Genomic DNA, 20138 nt, shown 5'->3' with positions numbered 1-20138 from the left:
GTGGCTTTCATGCACATGTGATGAACTTCGCTATCATCCAATTTCACGTTACGAGCATGTTTATTCATAATCAGTTGGTGAACAAAAACTAGACGTTTTTCTTCCAAATTAATGCTATTTTGATGAATGAAAAACCTCGGTCAACTCATATATTAGCAAATACTTGAATACCTATTAGTTATAAAATCGCAAGTATTACGTTTACAAGCAACATCGCTAAAACGAAATATGACTGAATAAACAGATAGAGACTGAGGGGCAAAGGGTTATGTCGGGGATCGAAGAGGCGGAGCAAAGAAACGCATGCGCAGTTAGATATTTTTGATACTTAGACTGGGTTTCCTATACGATCTAAGCGTAGACTCGGTCTACAGTCTCGCGCGGAGTACATGGTCGAATAACGACTAAGTGGTGTGCGTGTCCCCAGTTCTCTTTACTTCTCTCGCTTCTGTTAGCTCTCGCGTTGCCAGAGTCTATCAGTCGCGTTCGTATGAGAAATGGAGCTTGAGCAGCCAACAACGCAGTCGAATTCCGACTCAGTAAGTGACTATTTAGTATCTGTTTGTTATGCTGCATTTACCTACGTACACAGTTTTTCGATATTTCGCTTTATATCATGGCTTTCCTCTTGAACGTACGGCATAGCCGCGGACGCAAAATTTTTCTAAGTCCCAAAATGGCGTCTGCGACTAAGTCCTACCTGGCTCGCTCGCACCACCAGACGTTAAGTCCGATAGAAGAGTGACTGTTTCCGTACGACTTAGTGTTCTTATTAAGATAAGATTTTAATATGAATTTTATTATTTCAGGAAAGAAAATCTAAAGAAAATAGTAATGTAACTGGGAATCATAGCGGTAAGCAGTTTATTCATGGAGTTTAACATACATACTCTGACATAAAATGAAATCGAAACTTTGCAACAGCAAATGTTAAGCTCGATGAGCGAACTAAAGAGTTGAGGCTGCCAACGACCCAACCGGTCTGACACGTGTTTCGACTCTGACGAAGCGTCCGAACTACTTACGACTTCCTGCGATTCAAATTTAGTTTTCTTTTTTGAATCGGCATTTGTTTGCGTTCTATGCTGCGAAAACTTTTTACCTTACATTTTCTTTTTTTTTTAATCCAAATTATAAATCATATTTTAAAATTAATTTGTGATAAGCATGTATTAAACACGTTTTACCATAGTAATTATAATAAAAATAATATGTAGATCTAAGACCTTTTTATTTTAAATTATTTTTTGTGACTATTTAGTGATAATTTATCTTTTAGAAAAATACAAGTGATTGCTATATTTTGTAATATTTTTAGATACTCATATAAATGGTATGTCAAATGGATTTGATAAAAAAAAAGAACATAAATCTGAACATAGGGATAAGGACAAAGAACGATCTCATAAATCGGATCATAAAGACAAAGAGAGGAGCAAAGAGAAAGACAGAAATCATAAGAGTGAACATCGGGATAAAGAAAAAGATAAACATAAACATGGTTCAAGTTCTATTAAAGAAAAGGATAAGCATGATGGTAGCAACAATAACAAAGACAAGGAGAAAGATAGAAAAAGTAGTTCATCGTCCAGTAAAGATAAAGAGCATAAAAGCAGTAGTTCCTCGAGCAAGGATAAAGAGAAAGATAAAAGTAAAGATAAAGAACATCATCATAAATCTAGTTCTAGTTCCAGTTCTAAGGATAAAGACAGGTATTGGAAAAATCTTTCATCATATTTCTATATTTTATTTTTAATAGTTTGTTTACATAAAGGAACTTTTGTTGTAGGCATCACAGTAGTTCCAAGGATAAAGAAAGTAAAGAGAAAGACAAAGATAAAACCAAGGATAAAGATAAATACAAACATAATGTAAGTTCAAGTTCTAGAGAAAAAGAGAAAGAGAAATCTGCATCTAAAGATAAAGAAAAGGAGAAGAAACATTCATCGGATAAAGATAAAGAAAGACATTCCACCTCCCATGTAAATGACAAAGAAAAACATCGCTCCTCAGAAAAAGACAAAGACAGGCATAGTTTATCAAACAAGGATAAACATCGTCATGATAAAGATAAAGATCGGCATCGTCATGACAAAGAAAAATGTAAGTATGACATTTGGTGCATAATTAGATCATAATTATAAATTTCATTTTATCTACGTTTGACTTACAGCAAAACATAGAGAAGAAAAGGATAAGAAAGAGAAGGATAAAGAAGAAATTAAAGTAAAAGATGAAGTAATGGATGTAAAACCTAATCATGTTGAAAACAATGAATTTCATTACAGTGCTGGTCAAGTTTTGAAGCATGAAATAAAAGATGTATGTACATAGTTCACACTATTCTTTATTGATATTATAGCAAATAAAATGTAACAGTAAACAAATTATATTACAGGAACCTATTTCACAAATTGAACCGGAAGATGATGATGATAGTGGTGGAGAACAGCCATTATACATCAAAGAAGAAGAAGATGAGGAGCCTATGAATGAAGAAGAAGGTAGTATGGATTCAACTGATGGGAATGATACAAGACTCTCAGATCTCCATAACACAACTCTTAAAACTGAAGAAGGATCAGATGAAGATCTGCCATTGGTAAGACATATTTACGTTACAGTTTTATTGTATTGTAAGAAATTTGTCATGCATCATACATATTCAATAGAACTCAAGATCTGTAGCCCGCACGAACGTTAAAAGAAGAATAGCTTCGGAAGAAGAAGAGGAAGACGATGTTCCGCTCTCAGCACGCAAAAAGACCAAGAAAAATGATACAAAAATTAAAAAAAAGAAGCGAAAACATGAAGATGATGAAAATGAAGAAGAAATTGAACAAGTGATGTATTTTGTAGATGCTAGCCATAAATTTGAAAGATTTAATGATTAAGTTCTAAAAATTATTGTAATTTACTTTGTCTTTTCGTAGAAACCAAAGAAGAAAGGTGCAAGAACATCAAGAGGCGAAAATTCGAGTCCAAGGAAGAAAAAGCAAGAGGAAGAACAGGAAGTTTGGAAATGGTAAAATTTCTTCATTGTTTGAAAATCCCGCAAAAAACGAAGTAAAAGAAGTGAGGTTATGTCACTTTTTCCTTACTCTGGAACAGTACTGTTCTCCACATCTATTTATATAATTAATCATGATAGTTTAGATATTTCTTTCTCAAATTAGATATGATTAAAATTATTAAAAATATCAAAGCAATTTTCTTAAATAATATACATATTAATTTAAGTCATAAATGCTTTACATCTAGAGCTCTAAAAAAGTTGCATGTTTTAAGGTTAAGTGTTTTGTAACAAAAGTACTTCGAGATGTTTTTAATTTTATTAAAATTGATATAATAGATACAAATTGAAAGATATAAAATAAATGTAAAATGTATATTAATTTTAGGTGGGAAGAAGAAAAGAAAAATGATGGGACAAAGTGGACATTTTTGGAACATAAAGGACCAGTATTCGCACCTGCGTATGAGCCACTTCCTCCCGACGTGAAGTTTTATTATAATGGAAAAGAAATGAAATTAAGTCAAGATGCAGAGGAAGTTGCAACTTTCTATGCACGCATGTTAGATCATGATTACACTACAAAACCAGTATTCAATTCTAATTTCTTTCACGATTGGCGAGAAGTAATGACTGAATCAGAAAGAGCTAAAATAGAAGACTTAAGTAAATGCAATTTTAAGGAAATGCATGCATATTTCCTTCAAAAAAGCGAAGAACGAAAGCAAATGACAAAAGAAGAAAAGCAAAAGATAAAAGAAAAGAATGAAGAAATTCAAAAAGAATATGGTTTTTGTACTATTGATGGACATAAAGAGAAAATAGGTAATTTCAAAATTGAACCTCCCGGATTATTCAGAGGTCGTGGTGAGCATCCTAAAATGGGCAAACTGAAGAAAAGGGTAATGCCTGAAGATATTCTCATTAATTGTTCCAAAGATTCGAAAATACCTCAGCCACCAGCGGGTCACAAATGGAAAGAAATTCGACATGATCCTAATGTTACTTGGCTTGCATCTTGGACAGAGAACATTCAAGGACAAGTGAAATACGTCATGCTTAATCCGTCGAGTAAACTTAAAGGAGAAAAAGATTGGCAAAAATATGAAACTGCCAGAAAATTAGCTCAGTCTATAGATAAAATTCGTGCAGAATATAGAGAAGATTGGAAGAGCAAGGAAATGCGTATAAGGCAAAGAGCTGTTGCCTTATATTTTATAGATAAATTAGCTCTAAGAGCTGGTAATGAAAAGGATGAAGATCAGGCTGATACTGTAGGTTGTTGTTCCTTACGAGTGGAACATATTTCGTTGCATGAACAAAAAGATGGAAGAGAATATGTAGTTGTATTTGATTTCTTAGGTATGTTTAATTCCTTTTTATAAAAGCAGATAAAGAAGTATATTTAAAAGTAATATTAAATTATAATGGAATTTAAATACACCTGTAGGTAAGGATTCTATAAGATATTACAATGAAGTGCCAGTAGAAAAGAGGGTATTCAAAAACTTACAACTTTTTATGGAGAATAAATCACCAAGTGACGATCTTTTTGATCGTCTCAATACAACTGTTATGAATAAACATTTAAATGAATTGATGGAAGGTCTCACTGCTAAAGTATTCAGAACATATAACGCTTCGTGGACGTTACAACAACAATTGGATAAATTAACAAACCCCGATGATTCAGTAACTGAAAAAATTTTATCGTACAATAGGGCAAATCGCGCAGTTGCAATTCTATGTAACCATCAACGTTCAGTGCCTAAAACTCACGCAAAATCTATGGAAAATCTTAAAACTAAAATAGAAGCTAAAAAACAGGCCATAGCCGACGCAGAACTTGCTGTAAAAGATGCTAAACGTAACGCAAAACATGGATCTGTTAAGGAAAAAGAGTAAGTTAATTACACTAACAACGGTATTAATTGCTTATGTAAATGGTGTATTATGCTTTTATTATTACAGAATATATGAAAAGAAAAAGAAAGCTCTAGACAAGTTAAAGGAGCAGTTGACAAAGTTGGAAGTCCAAGCAACAGACAAGGAGGAAAACAAAGAAATTGCATTAGGCACTTCCAAGCTGAATTATCTAGATCCTAGAATTAGTGTTGCATGGTAATTTTTCATCCTACATTTGTTTATATGTATATAACATTCTATATTATTTAGTAATGAAACATGATTTAATTTTGTTTTCGATTATTAGGTGCAAGAAGAATAACGTCCCTATTGAGAAAATTTATAATAAAACTCAAAGGGATAAATTCAGATGGGCTATAGACATGGCAGGACCTGATTATGTCTTTTAACCCTATAGAAGGTTGACTGTTCTGCAAAACAAAAACTCCCACTGATTGTATTTAGTGAATTTTTCGTTTTAATAACAGGAAGAAAAGTAATGGTATAATTTTCTATATTTACAAAAAATAAATGTGAAAGTGCGAGGACATATTTTATATAGAACACTACGTTAAACTTCGGTAATGACTTTATATTCAATGTGTAATTAACACATATTCGTAGTAGTCTAGTGCTGATCGCTTAGCAATCATTACGTGAAAATTTTAGCGGTCGTATTTGCATATAGACGTTTAATTAATCTTATAAATATTAGGAATGAAAATTTAATAGTTTGATGAAAATTTAAATTCTCTAGGTAGAAATTTATAATTATCAATTACAAAAATCAAGCGAGATTTGTTCGAGTGACCTAAATTTAGAGGTATATAGCTCAGTTACTTCATTAGAAGAAAAATTTTACTACCTCTAAATTTAGAAGTACACAAAAAACATAAGCTGTTGCATTGTAAATAGATCTATTCATAAAAACATTGCCAGCTAATTTAAAAGTATAGTAAGTTGATAAAAAAACGCATTTTTCAAACAACCATCTAATTTTATGTTCCTTTAATTTGACACTTTTCTTATGAATGTACGATATCATTACTGAAGAAATTATTTGTATTATGCATTATGATATTATAAAATATTAGTCTTGCGCTCTGTGCAAAATTATTAGGATTAACGTTATTAAATTAAAAATTGTGAGTTTAGTAAACTTGATTGGAACAAATTGTCCCAAAAAATCATTATTACGACATAGTAATGTATTTAAAAACTAGATCATCGCTTATTAGCGATTTATGTTTTATAAAACAATGTTTAGATCATAATAAATGTGAACACAGTGTATCCTTAACATTTTTTTAATACTTATATATCTAAAAACCTTGTGATCACCTTGTAATATCAAATTCTGTGAAAGAAAAGCTATTATATGTTAAAAACACTTATTGCGTTCTTTTTTGAAAATCTCATTTGTAACTGATGAACGTAATTCGAGTAGATGCAAACACGTGTTTAATACCAAACTACGTAAATATGTTGCAATATTTTTTTAAATTCTTTATTATATATAATGTATATCTGTCAATCTTTTGTACAAGATATTCTTCAACAATGAAGAATATCTTTATTTATATGACTAATGGGACTCAAAATACGTATTAATATCTGAGAATATAAAATGTCTTAGTTTAATCTGTTATAAGTAAATGATAATTAGACTAAATTCGGCTATTTGTCTATTTGTCTTGGAATATGGAACAGAGACGAGTAATTTCTTCACGGCAGCTTAAAATATATTAATTCTGGATAAAGCATATGTTTCATACTAAACATATTTAGTCTTTACAATTATATTTCTCCATTTTATTGAATTTGGTGTTACAATTACTCGTCACTGATATGATATTCCTATACTCTATGTTGTATGCATATAAATATATATACGATCTTTTACATCCATACTTATATATAGATATTTAAGGAAACGGATATGGTAAAATGATATATGTAAATGTATAATTTAGAATGGTGGTTCTTTGTATCTGCTGTTTTATAATATTACCCGCAAGTTCATTCATTTTATTTAAAGCTATATCATATATGCTATGTTGCGTTCTTAAACATAAGCTGGTTGAACTGAAGACCACCATTCTCCCAAAACTGCCAGTTGTATGAATGATCATATAATTTAATAGTTTGTTGTAGTACAGAACCAGTTTCTAAAATTTAGATATATATTTGGTAATACATTAAGAGATTTATTGATGTACAATGTTTTATTTTCCTGAATTTACGTTTTCATTTCTTCTACATATATTGGCTATTATATTGTTTCAAGTGAAACTGGCTCTGTATTTCAGACTACATTAATTTATGCACTGTTTAAGTAGACTGAATTTAAAATATATATATGAATATGTATGTCATATTATTTTTAATTTACTTTATAGAAATTAGTAATTAATAAACATGACATATTGTAATGAAATACAATCAGCAAGTAGGCCTCTGCTATCAAATTAACGTTTTATGCACATAACGTTAAATTACATGTAATAACATTTTTAACTTTTAAGTAAAGAGTAAAATTGCAATCGATATCTAGTACAATGGAGTATGCACAAATTGAGGGTGTCTGTATATTTCGGATATTATCATTTCTATAAGATACTGAAATAATAAAACTCATAGCGCCGAATGATCAGTCGATTTATTTATACAACCATTTTGAACGTTTAAATATTAGGGATTAATAAAAATGAAAAATATACATAATTTTCACATTATATGTACATAAGCTTTTATAAAAGTAATGTGAAATTATTTAAAATATGATACGTTTAATTTTGAACACGCATTATTGTATTTTGAGGAAAAACGGAATCGAACGAAATGTTTATTTTAATTGATTTATTATTAAAGAACAAAATACAATAATATAATGTTATATTACTGCAGTTAGTGGTAATACAAATAAATTACTAATAATTTAAATCAAATAATCATGTAAATTTGTAATAAATATTAAAGATGTAAAAACATATAAATATAACGTTCCATATATGTGCAGTATAATTTAATTCCAAACTAAATAAATATTATACATTTTTCTTTCAACTCGTGTCTCAAATTAAAAGATAAAAACCAACAGATTTAGAATTTCAAATAATTTAGATTATCTAACAAGCATAAAAATGTGTTTAAATACAATTTTGTATTTAAAATTAAACGAGTAAAATTGCAATCATACATTAGTGTGTTATAAATAAAAAGTGGTATGTTATTGATTTGTTCAATTAATGTGTAATTTGAAAAATGCTTCGCGTTAAATATATAAAAATTGATTAATAGCAATATCAGAAGATTCTGTTTTTATCTTTTTCTGTATAATTAACTAATTTATTTATTAATTAATTAATTTATTTACTGCACATAATACCATTATTTTAATATATAAAATATAAAATCTTAATTTGAGATTGAATAAATCTCGTTTTTGGTTATTATGTCACAGCGGAGTAATTACCAGAATGGTAGTTTCTACTATAAAGATAGACTAGACTATGCTAAATCACTATTTCTTTAAATATTTTGTTACGTCTGTTATGCGTAACAAAATAAATATTACGCACGAAATATTGAAGCATTCCTTGAATGTTCATTTAAATTGCGCTATAAAACTAAATTTAGTTTTGATTATAAAACCAATTTCTATTAATTTGTTAGTGGAATTATTGTTAAACGTTTCTCAGAAAAATTCTTTTTCTTCTTTTTCAGATTAATTCTACATCTAAACTATCCAATTTATGTTGCAAATTATTAATGGAAATTTTATTACACGGTCTTGAACAGGTTTCAGAAAATTTCATTTTCATAAACATAATTTGATCAACAATGGTTTGATCTATCGTGCTAAGAATATAAAAACTGTTTACTGTCTTTCATTAGTGTTTAAATGAATTGTTGCAATTCTAATAGTATAACGAAGCGGTACTTCTTGTACCAGTATTGCTGCACTTCGTGCATTTCATTAAGTAAAGTTAGCAACTCATAGCGAACCTTACAAATTTTCTGCATATAACTGTAATGTAAAAGCATAAATGCTTACAAAAATATTACAGTTATTTTGAGAAAAATTTTGATTTAAACACGCAAAAAATTAATAAGTTTATAAATATTACGGCTTATCCCAATATTTCTATTAATTTGTATTGCTATAATTGAATTGAGCAATACAAGAAGTTATCTCACAGATCATTATGTGTCCATTTCCGAGCCTATGTGTGTACCGCATATTCACTCGTGAACAATCATACTGAGTCTGTTTTTCAAAATTTATCACAACACATCGAGATAAAAATCGATGCAGATTAATACATACAATTTTTTTGATGATCGAAAAGAATTAAATTCTTAATTTCATTCTGGATCAGTTTCCCCGTCTCCAAGTGGTAATACTGTAACAAGCCCAGCAGCTGCTACTTTAGCTTTATATGTTTCCGGTTCGAACCAGCGAATCGGTTCCTGTTGAAAAAACTAATGTGTATATAAATCACCGTTAAGGTAAATACTATATAATATTAAATATAATAATGTTTACTTTACCTTAATATGTTGTTACAAGCAGCATGCTTTGAATTTATAAAGCAAATGTTAAATGATTTACTTAAGTGCATGCCTTCTAAATGGAATAACACATAAGTATTCAATTTAATTTTTAAAAAAGACGAGGATTTGTTATAACATACATGCTATATGATCTTTAAAAATATAATACAAAGTAAAAATGTTTTATTATTTTTGAAACGTCATAAAATGTTGTACAATAATAATATTCACTCTATAAATCATTTACGATTTCTTATACTGTATATAAAATTTAATACTTCTGTTTTGCTTCTATAATACTTTTAATAATAAAGCAACAAAACATTGTAATAACATGATCTTCAAATTCATTTAATATTAAACTACTAATTACAAAACAGATTATAATGTGGATAAAGAAAAATAAGAAAAATAACGAGTAAAAATATAAAATTTAACGTTACACATATTATACACACATAACATAATACACTCCTGTTATCGTGTGTAGTTTACATTACTATTGTAAATTACGCGTCATTATTTAAAGAAAAAAACAAAAAACCAAAAAACGATACATTCAGATCTCTTTATCTTTAATAACATGAAAGAAAACATACTGAAAATAACTGTCTTATCTTACTTAACAACCCTTCATAATATAAATATATTGTATTAATACAATGCAATACATTAATTTGTATTAATATATTAGTATACTTTATGTATTAGAACAACTTCAAGGGGAGATATATTATTTAAAATATAAAATTATTAAACAATAGCAAAAACAACTATTATATATAACAAGTTTCCTACATAATACTGACAAAATGAAGGGGTTTAGTCAAAATTATTAAATATCACATCATTTATAATACCATGAAAATCTTTGGTTTAAATAAGTAGAAGCAGGTGGAAACTGCTACAAATATGAATCTGATAACTCGACATTTGGAGAAGAACGAATATGGTTAAATTAAATCTTTTTGATCAAAAGTTCAAATCATTAAATAAATATACTGTTACCACAAATATTTTCCATTAATGCAAAAAACTTTTTTTTGTTTAATGATACCATGCTATTTCCTTGTCTAATAGTATTACGGAAATTAATACTTTAATGCGAATACTTTAAAGATGATGCGAACAAACGTATTATCATTACTTTAGCATGTGAACATTCCAGCAGAATTTGAAAACGTCGTTAAATTTAACATAAATATCATTAACTTCTGAGGAGTTAATTTTGCGTCATCTTATTAAGAAAAATTAGTAAGTAATACTGTTGTACATCAGGTGATTAGCATTGGTATCATATTTATATACCTTGCGAACAATGTTGGGGCATTCCTTCTGAATACGAGCCCAGTCTGCGGGTGGCCGTGTTGCGTAAGGGCCTGTTGAACACAGCAACAAAAACTCATACGTGAGTTCTCTTATTTCTGGAACTGATACGGTTGTATTTTAGTACTACTTATCAAATGAATAAAAAAAAATAGCTTCCGATTTAGGATACTTTACCTTCCTGAGTTGGATTTGATTCAGGCATTATACGGGGCTTATAAGTTTCTTCGCTTTCTGAAGTTGCAGCGCTATCCATATTTAACTCCCGCGCTACTTCGTTTGTATTACTTGGGGTTAATGGTGTTTTTTGTGTACTGGAAGACGAGACCGAATAAGGAGATTCTTCTTCGAAATTGAAGTACTCTATACCACTTGTAAAATTTTCAGCATCCCCCAAGAAGTATTCATCTAGTACCAGCTTTGCAGTCTAATATTCCAATAATAAAATTAAAACCTATATTGTTTGCACACAATGTAATTTGTATTTCTGATATTTAAGAATCATTACCCTAACAAGATCAAGATTACATCCTGTGATTTTCAGTGATTGGTTACCAACCGTAACCGTATATTTATATTCGCCTATACTGGCGTCGTTGGTGGAGAAGCTGTGGAGGAGCGCGCTTCGTAAGCGAGAACTTTGTTGCTGTTGCAGTCGATTGCTTTCGTCTGATGCGCTACTATTTAACGAAGAACTCGAACCACCCATAGCTCCCTTTTCTCCTCCACCTTGCTCCAATCTCACCGGGGATGCATTTCGTTGAATCGTATCTTTTATCAAGTCCTTCGCATAACTGTTATGGATGATATTTCAAATAAAAATTATACATACGAAATTGGATGTGTTAGAATCTATGTGCAAAAATTTAACTTACTGTATCTTGTCCTCGGAAGTACCCGTGATTTGGACAAGTCGTTCTTTAGCTCCAGGGTTTACTGCGAAAAAAAAAAATGGTATATTAATAGGACATATTTTATTATACATGTTATCGAAGTTTATTCTCTAAATATTCGTTTGCATTGCTGTTAATATGATATAAAAATGCAGAATTATATGACAATAAATATTTATTAAATATAGGTACTATTATTTAAACACTTCAAAAGACAATTTATGGATTAGAACATTAAGAAACAGTTCATTAATTTATGAAAACTTTCCTGTAAAAAAAAGGTAGTATGTTTAGATGCATTTTAAAACGGTAAGCAATTATAAGCAGTAAATACAATTGTATTAAATGTATAGAATGCTCTTCATAACATTTCATATTTATTTAAAAGTGATTTAACAAGCTGCAAATACTATGCATACTAGTGATAATAAACTATAATGACAATACAAACAATTTCACAACAAAAAGAATTTTGTGAGCAAATCATACAGTAAAAAGCTCTTGCAAAATACCTTTTTTTATATTTTACAATACTTTCACCAATACTTGAACACAAAAACGTAAAAAAAAATGTTTCATGCAAATAAAAGATACAACACAAATCACAATTGTAAAATTGATCAGATAACGTGTTTATTGTTGTATTATGTCATTAAGAGAAATAGGAAAAAAAAATGAAAATTTATCTTGATGATTTATAATAAAATAGTTAATACTTAAATTCGTGTTATTTTCCGTGATGATATACATAAAATATTATCTTATACAGCAAAATAAGATAAGATACATAATTATAAAAACAAATAGATTTCTTCGGATTAAAATTAATCATTGTAATAAGAATATTAGGATATATAAAATACATTAAAAAATATACAATTAGTTATTTTTGTAATGCATTAACATGATGCTATTAAGCCATCTGCAAATTATTTGTTTACCTCGCTGGAAGGAGATGATTGTCTGGCTGAGCTCTTCGATCATGTGAACCCGCCGCCCTTTTATTCCCATCACTGTATTTTTGTGCAAATGATTTAGAAGTAGGAACAAAATACTTACTACTTACAATAGGTGTGAAAAACGTGTCAAATGTACATAATACCAAATATATCAGTGAACAGAACCAAAAATATGATGCAATAATAACAAATTAAATTATTTAAAATTAAAAAAGATAGGCCATATTCTACATAACATCACAAAATTTTATGTGTATTTCTGCTATAATATAAAGATTACTAACAACATGTATACTTCAAATTTTTCTTACCTTTACCAGAATCACTATTACGTATAACAACTTCATCTTTGCAATAGTTTTTTCCAGGAATACGTGTAGGTTTAACAAATTTTCCACTGTTTTTTATCACTTCACCAGGTGCTAGAATTGGTGTTATAGTAGGTGAACTCATGGTTGTCATAGGAGATGATAATGCATTTGTAGGTGTGTCAGGAATTACTTCTACCTATTAAACCATTTGAATTTCTGTATAAAATATTAACTGATAGGATAAAAAACATTATTAACATACATTATCCAGATGTGATAATTTCTGTGTATAATACACATCCATGGAATCAGTGTGATGCCATTGAGTAGCTCTTAACTCTATAAGTTCCAGCAGGTGAACCCTAGTCGTCAGATCTAGTTTTTCGTCTTGACTTCCATTTCTGATCGCCACAAAAGCTCTATCTAGCTGATCTGAAATAATGATCGATGCTTCATTAATATACTATATAACTAAATCATTTGAAGGAATATTTAAAGTTCTGCTTGTTTTAAATTATACCTTTATAAATAGCTTCTAACTGATGAGCATAAAGTTTCAAGTGATTATACATTGAAACCACATTCATTTGCAGCGTTCGGTCGTGGAAGCCGTTAGTTAGTTGCATTGCAACATTGTCGATTAAGGACACTATGTCCTCCACTGTCAAATATAATTTACTGACTTAATGAATGATGATAAAGTATATAATGATAATTTAAGTAAAATCTATTATTGTCAATACAAACCATTTGAAATACATAATACACATTAGAGAAAATAAACATATGTTGATTAAAAATTACCAGTCGTAATCCGCCCATCGACGGTCGAGTGGCGTTGATTGAGTTTAAGCGGCCGAGGTTTTTCAACTTTCTTAATGGTTCGAGCTCTGTTTAGTTGTGTCGCCGCCATTTTTTATAATCTTAAACAATCAAAATTAAATAAATAAAGTAACTAAAAAGTAACTACTGAACTTAACTGCTGAACTTAATTGGATGTAATATATGTATATAGTACTTTTATGGAGTTAAAAAATATATATGTTATATTTAAATACAATGTCAGAAAACATATTTTTTAAACGAAATTATAAGTGTATATTTTTTTAATCAACTTAATAATGAAATGAAGAAGAAAATCGTTTTAGTCATTTAAAATCATTTGAAAGAAAATATTTTTCTAAACTCTTATTGTATAGTTCTGCGCCGCGGGTGATTTAAAAATAACTACGGAAAAGAATGGTTCATGAAGAAAACAATAATCAATGAGAAGTGACAAGAAAATGAATGTTTAATATACTAACATGAATCTTAACAGTATTTGTTAGAGTTACTGGAGTTGATGCGAAACGTAGAGTCTACAATAGTAGGTTATTTTACTGTAGTGTATATACGTAGCGACAAAAATAATTTATACGGTACCCATGTGAGCGCCTCTGGCACTTTCGACATCTTGCAAGGAACGTTAGAAAAAGAAGGACATGCGTAAAGAACAAAGAGAGATAGTAAGCAAAAGAGAGGAGAAAACAAGAGTGGGGAGCAGAAGGGCGGAAGAATGAGAATCGCAGTAAAGAAAAAGGAAAAATATATAATGAATTAATTTCAGAATTGTAAATTATAACGAACGACATAAATAAAATATCATACACCATACACTACTGCATTTCTTTATACATATAACTGATATAACTAGCACCGATGAAATAAATCGAAAACTGTGAAAGTTAAAATATGTGTCACGATGAAAAAAAGCATGACACTTGATATTTCATGAATTTTTACAGTTAATGAGTATTGTTTATATCCAAAATATTTATTATCAAAAAATAACTTACCACCACGTCGGCCGTGCCACAGATCAACGACAGGCAGACCGTCTGAAAGGAATCGAGGAGATACGTCCGTTGACATACGTTGCGAAGATGCACTCGAATGTCTCAAATTCAAAACGATAGTACCAACGTGAAACTTAAAATTCACTAGCGAAAGAATCTAGCAAAATGTATTTCTAACTATAATTTTCAAATTTGAATTTAAACAATACAAGGACTTACTTATTATTTGTATAATTATCGACATTGAAAACATTTTATTCAGTCAGTAAGAAGCATTCTACATGATGATGATGATGATGATGATAATGATGATGATGATGATGATGATGATGATGATGATGATGATGATGATGATGATGATAATGATAATATAATAATCATAATAATAATAGTTATTCATAATAATAATAATAATAATAATAATAATAATAATTCATTAATAATAATCGTTTGTAATATACAGGTAAACTCTTCCTCTTGCGCGCGCTTTTTTTTCTCTCACACACATTGAATTGTCTTAGTACATAAATTATACAAAATTTATCAATAAACGAAACAGTACATACATCCTTCAAACTATGAATGTATTCAATAAATCATTCTAATCTCATTTTTGCTGCAAAGATATCTTGTTTCTCCTTTTAATTTGGTATTCGGCAGCGTTGTTGAATTTGAAGGACTACTTTAAACTCACTGCTTACAGTAACGTTTACATACTTTGTGCTTTCTTTGTACATTGCTAAAAGATTTACTCCTGCTAAGCAGGTCAGAGATAACAAATTCTAGATACCTCTCTTTTCATAAGGCATAATACATTCTATTATATTTCACAACAAAACTGTAGTATCAGTAAATGTATAACTAAACAACGGCACAACAATGTAAACGTAACTGACGCAGTTATATTATTGTAAATCCATATTTCTATTGATTTGAGGTAGTGTATTCAATGTAATCCTATTACTTTGCTGCTATATGTTGTGTATGTGGATATGTGTATCATATTTTTCACACCCATACACTTTTACTATAAGTCCAAAATATGTAAAACATGTCTAGGAAACTATGCTTAATAAACAAATGTAATAATATACGAGTAAACTTTTCAATTTAGATTATCGGCGATAATTCTATTTGTTACAAACAACGTAATAGTATTTAATGCGCAGTTACAAACATTTTAGAATGTAAAAATGAGGAAACACATGTTGGAGGTACATATGTATATATAAATACATAATAACATATACATTATATATACACACATACACTCGCTCGCTCGCTCGCTTACTCACTCACTCACACACTCACTCATACAAGTTAGTATTTTGGACTTACAGTTATTTCAGTTGTAAGTGTGCTTCAAAAATTATCATCTATGTATAAAGTATGAGAAAACTAAATTTCGGGCAAATTTTGAAACCTATTGTGATTTTGTATTATTTCACGCATGCCGTACATTAAACACGAGCATGAGATTTTGTAAGGGTACCTTCGTATTATTCATCAAAATCTTCCCGCTATTCAGTATTCCAACTTCATTACCAAATACGACAAGGCTGCTGACATTAGGCTTGCTAGCACTTGTAAATAATGCCCAGCAATTGTGCTATTCTGTTAGTTTCTTTAACTATTATTTCATGAATAATTTATCACATTTTAATCGTCTTCACAGATTGAAAAAGAGAGGGCATATGTAACATTACGCATTACCAAGTTGGCTCAATCTATGAACACTTTTGTAAAAAATATAATATCTATGGATGGTTGAGCCCTTGGTTAGCATGTAACGAATTCGTACTTTTGAAGGTGATGCGGATCACTTCTGCAGGAACGAGTAATGGATACCAATATCCATGTATGAGCTGTATTAAGTGCATATTAATATTTATCTTTCCTTTACTTTAAAAAGGAAACATTGCATTTGGGTTTAAGAAAATACCCAGAATTACGTCTAACACTTAAAAAATGGAACCTATTTAAGCGCAAGAGACGGATTTATCCCTATAATTTGTTGTACAAATTCTTTATTCTATTGCAGAAGTGATTTTCGCTCTAGTCTTCGTATATTAGTTTTTACTCCAATATCACACATACCCCCTCCCTAAGAAACTAAATACAGTAAACTTAAATAGTAATTAAGAAATTGGCAATATCAATTTTGAATTTTGACACATTCGTGTTATCCTTATATTACTTTTAATATAAGTTTAACAACTAAATGAAAGCAATTCAAAATTAAAACAACAAGTACAATGCATGGACACATTGTAAAAGAATGAAACTTAACATAAAATATGATTCACATCGAGATATAATAGCCTCAACAGTTTACCAGGGGAAAATACAAACGAAATATACATATAATAGTAAAACTATTAACTACTATACTACTCTAAAATAGCGAGAAAATCCTAAGACACGTGATATCGCACGATAAACATTATTCTTAGAATTTGCAGAGTGGTTGCAATTTCTAGTCATTTTCTTTTTTCTTATTAAACTTGAATTTTCTAATTTTTGCATTGAATGTCTTGTGATTTTTACGCTTCTGTAACAATTAATTCGATATCATCCCTCCTGCTACGTTACTGATTTTTTTTTTTTTTTTGTTTCATCTATAGCTGGAGAATATTTCAAAATAAAGCAGACAAATTTTCTGCTTTCAACTTTTGCGTTTAACTTACAATTTTAAATCTTGGAGCCGAAATCCATTCTTTGATTAAATGCGTCACGGTTACACGTAATACTTTTTTTTGTAAGTTAAGCTCGTATGTACCTTGACATTATTTTTCATGTACTTAATATCGTAGAGATACCATTTTTTTTCTTTGTGACTCACGGAACATTTCAACTCCATAGATAAAAATTGATCTCAGACAACAATTAAAGATTAAAATCATTATTAACTATAATTATCAATTACACGACCATTAGTATGTCTTATGTAGTAATAAATTACCATCGTGCTATTTACTTCACCGTTGATGGTTGGCTTTTATTACTAGTTGTTTATGAGTTATTTAGCTTAACTTAGTAACGAGTATTAATGGCATCTGCATTTGTCAAGAAGAATTGAAGAAATTTGCATTTTACCTTAATTATTAACGCTGTATGAAATTCAGCTTTTCAAATTTTTATAAAGTCGATTTAATGATGCCTTTTTTTCTTGAAACCTGTAAAAACAATCCAAATTACGTGATAAATATTAAATTTCAATAACATTTACCATACGAAAGACTTACTTTTTTTGGCTTTGCCTTTCTTCTGAGTTTTTCTTTTTTTAGCAGATACAAAAGACGATTCTCCAAACGATGTAATTTCTTCTCCAAGTGTACCAACAGTAGTCATTTGACGACGTCTGTGTTTTTCTTGTTTAGTAACAGGCAAACGTGTCATGTAATTTTCTTCATATTCTATTTTCCGTTTATTCTCACGACCTAGACTAGTTTGTTTTTCTCCTAAACCATGTGTGTCTTCGATAGGCGCATCTAAATATTCTTCCTTTAATTCCCGTAAAACAGCACCCGATACAGCGCGTCTGCGAACCCTTTCTCCGGCTTTACGAATTTTATCCGCAACTGTTTCATCTCCATCTATAACGGCAACACAAAATATTCAAATGATTGATATTACTAAAAATACAATATAAATTGATAGATATATTAACCATAATGTACTGCAGCAAGTTTTGGTGGTACATAAACATTAGATTTCCTTGATTGTGTTGATTTAAAACCTTCATCTGCATCACCCTGATCACTGTCAGATTCTTCATCATTGGTATCAAATGCATCAGGATTAGCTTTAAAATTAGTTGGATCATCACTGTTGATAGTACCAGTTACAGCAGTCTTAACAAGTTTATCTATTTGATACTTAAGTTTGTGATCTATTGGTCGGATTTTTTCTAGGACTGTTCTGATTTCGATTAAACGATCAATCGATGAATCTCCTTCTATACGTTCTCCTGAACATTTTCTCAGAACTACATAAGTCAAATTAATCAAATATGAAAGTAACATATGATATTTCATTTCCAAAAAACTAAGACCCTTGTCTGTAGAAATTTCTCCATTTTTAACACGAATTAACATGTTGTCCACAAGTTGATTCACTTGCAATACATTGGCATTCATCTCCCCCAGCAAACGGAATGCCTGTGGGAGATCCCTTTGTTCCATTTCATCGATTGCCTGCAAAAATAATTGATTAGTTTTGGAAAGCAAACATATCACATTGTAATGAAAAAATTCAAACAGGCATGTCATGTAGTGAAAAATGTATTTATACCCTCATTTTCATCATATTTTATTTAAAAAAGTAATAATACTTGAAAGTAACTCATAATGAATTCTTCATTCATCAAACACTGAAATGTTTACACTCGGTAAAACAATACAGAATTTTTCAAAATTTGTATGTCGTCTTACACCTTATTTGACACCAGTTCGACATTCAAAAATTATGTATTTTATTTATTTCAATGTTAACTACATTTCATTTAAAAAATAAGGTACCCGCTCAATTCTGTTCATAAAACTGGACGTGAATGGTTTTATACAACTATTAAACAAAAACTTGTAAAATGGCTTAATTTTAAGAAAAATGTCGGATCTGTGGATGTAGAGGAAAAAAGCGCAATAATCTGCTGCCATCTTTCCTATTTACTAATGGATGACAACGGAAAAAAAACAATCAAAAATTTCCAATAGACCTGATAGAAAAATGCATTGATTCAGACAAATTTTACGAAATTTGAACCAAATAATATGTTTAAAAGTTTCCACTCACCTGTACCATTGTTCTGAAATAAAAATTAACCGAACAGATGCATATCTAAATAACGTAACTTGTAATTAAACGAGTCCCCACGTGGGACGATATTTTCCTTTTCGGGGATATATTTTTTCGCTCGGAAAAGCTTGATCAAAACATCTACTATTATTTGGTAAAAATGTTTCCATTCTTTATAAAAAGTGATGTTATACAGCCACAAGAATAATAATTTTAACATTTTAAGAATTTATGATACATAAATTAATTAAATAAATGTGTGAATAAACAGCATTTCATATTTATAAAAGATTACTTCCTTTCTATTTTCAAGAGTAAAAAATTGCGGGAATTTCAAGAAAGAATGTAATAATAATCACCTGTTATGTAATAAAATACTTTAAGTAACACCAAATATTCAATGTATTACATATTACTGGTGAATTATTTATAAATATGTGAGATGAATAAAATTGATAAGAAATAATCAGCTATAAGATCGGGTAGAGTAGGTATCCCTAAGAAAAATAGCGTTACAGGGGAAGTAAAAATGCTCAAACGCT

At 29.7% G+C, this 20138-nt stretch overlaps 3 protein-coding genes across 12 annotated transcripts; 1 reads left to right on the top strand and 2 right to left on the bottom strand.

Annotated features, from left to right (window-relative positions):
- The first annotated feature begins 78 nt into the window (after positions 1 to 78).
- On the top strand, positions 79 to 7574 carry Top1 (DNA topoisomerase 1). 2 transcript variants are annotated; one of them, XM_034320395.2, is made up of 12 exons: positions 79 to 539; positions 810 to 855; positions 1319 to 1712; positions 1790 to 2103; positions 2174 to 2322; positions 2399 to 2602; positions 2673 to 2843; positions 2934 to 3025; positions 3402 to 4375; positions 4464 to 4914; positions 4985 to 5134; positions 5226 to 7574. In XM_034320395.2, exons 1-12 carry the CDS (start codon positions 498 to 500, stop codon positions 5326 to 5328), a joined length of 3090 nt encoding a protein of 1029 aa, XP_034176286.1. In that variant the 5' UTR covers positions 79 to 497; the 3' UTR covers positions 5329 to 7574. The 2 variants fall into 2 exon arrangements, with proteins under 2 accessions (XP_034176286.1, XP_034176287.1); XM_034320396.2 differs by lacking the exons at positions 79 to 539; positions 810 to 855; positions 1319 to 1712; ... (3 more) ...; positions 2673 to 2843; positions 2934 to 3025 and adding an exon at positions 3156 to 3288.
- mxt (Eukaryotic translation initiation factor mextil) lies at positions 6786 to 14957 on the bottom strand. 7 transcript variants are annotated; one of them, XM_076691882.1, is made up of 12 exons: positions 14800 to 14957; positions 13769 to 13887; positions 13485 to 13625; positions 13227 to 13396; positions 12965 to 13160; positions 12636 to 12707; positions 11677 to 11737; positions 11310 to 11595; positions 10979 to 11228; positions 10784 to 10905; positions 9473 to 9498; positions 6786 to 9391 (listed from the first exon to the last, which is right to left on the bottom strand). In XM_076691882.1, the coding sequence occupies exons 2-12, from the start codon at positions 13875 to 13877 to the stop codon at positions 9346 to 9348; spliced, it is 1479 nt and encodes a 492-aa protein (XP_076547997.1). In that variant the 5' UTR covers positions 13878 to 13887; positions 14800 to 14957; the 3' UTR covers positions 6786 to 9345. The 7 variants fall into 7 exon arrangements, with proteins under 7 accessions (XP_076547997.1, XP_034176289.1, XP_034176293.1 ...); XM_034320398.2 differs by lacking the exon at positions 9473 to 9498 and having other exon boundaries at positions 6786 to 9403; XM_034320402.2 differs by lacking the exon at positions 9473 to 9498 and having other exon boundaries at positions 14800 to 14956.
- A 1712-nt stretch (positions 14958 to 16669) lies between these two features.
- On the bottom strand, positions 16670 to 19739 carry LOC117602422 (neuroguidin). Of its 3 annotated transcripts, none has more exons than XM_034320416.2 (4): positions 19594 to 19739; positions 18470 to 18995; positions 18045 to 18395; positions 16670 to 17975 (listed from the first exon to the last, which is right to left on the bottom strand). In XM_034320416.2, the coding sequence occupies exons 1-4, from the start codon at positions 19600 to 19602 to the stop codon at positions 17950 to 17952; spliced, it is 912 nt and encodes a 303-aa protein (XP_034176307.2). In that variant the 5' UTR covers positions 19603 to 19739; the 3' UTR covers positions 16670 to 17949. The 3 variants fall into 3 exon arrangements, with proteins under 3 accessions (XP_034176307.2, XP_076547998.1, XP_034176306.2); XM_076691883.1 differs by lacking the exon at positions 19594 to 19739 and adding an exon at positions 19320 to 19502; XM_034320415.2 differs by lacking the exon at positions 19594 to 19739 and adding an exon at positions 19093 to 19287.
- Positions 19740 to 20138: the final 399 nt, after the last annotated feature.

Source organism: Osmia lignaria, chromosome 13 (assembly GCF_051020975.1).
Source record: "Osmia lignaria lignaria isolate PbOS001 chromosome 13, iyOsmLign1, whole genome shotgun sequence".
In the NCBI taxonomy this organism is placed as follows: domain Eukaryota; kingdom Metazoa; phylum Arthropoda; class Insecta; order Hymenoptera; family Megachilidae; genus Osmia; species Osmia lignaria.
Note: the sequence above shows the minus strand (reverse complement) of the source record. Positions and strands in the feature narration are given on the sequence as shown.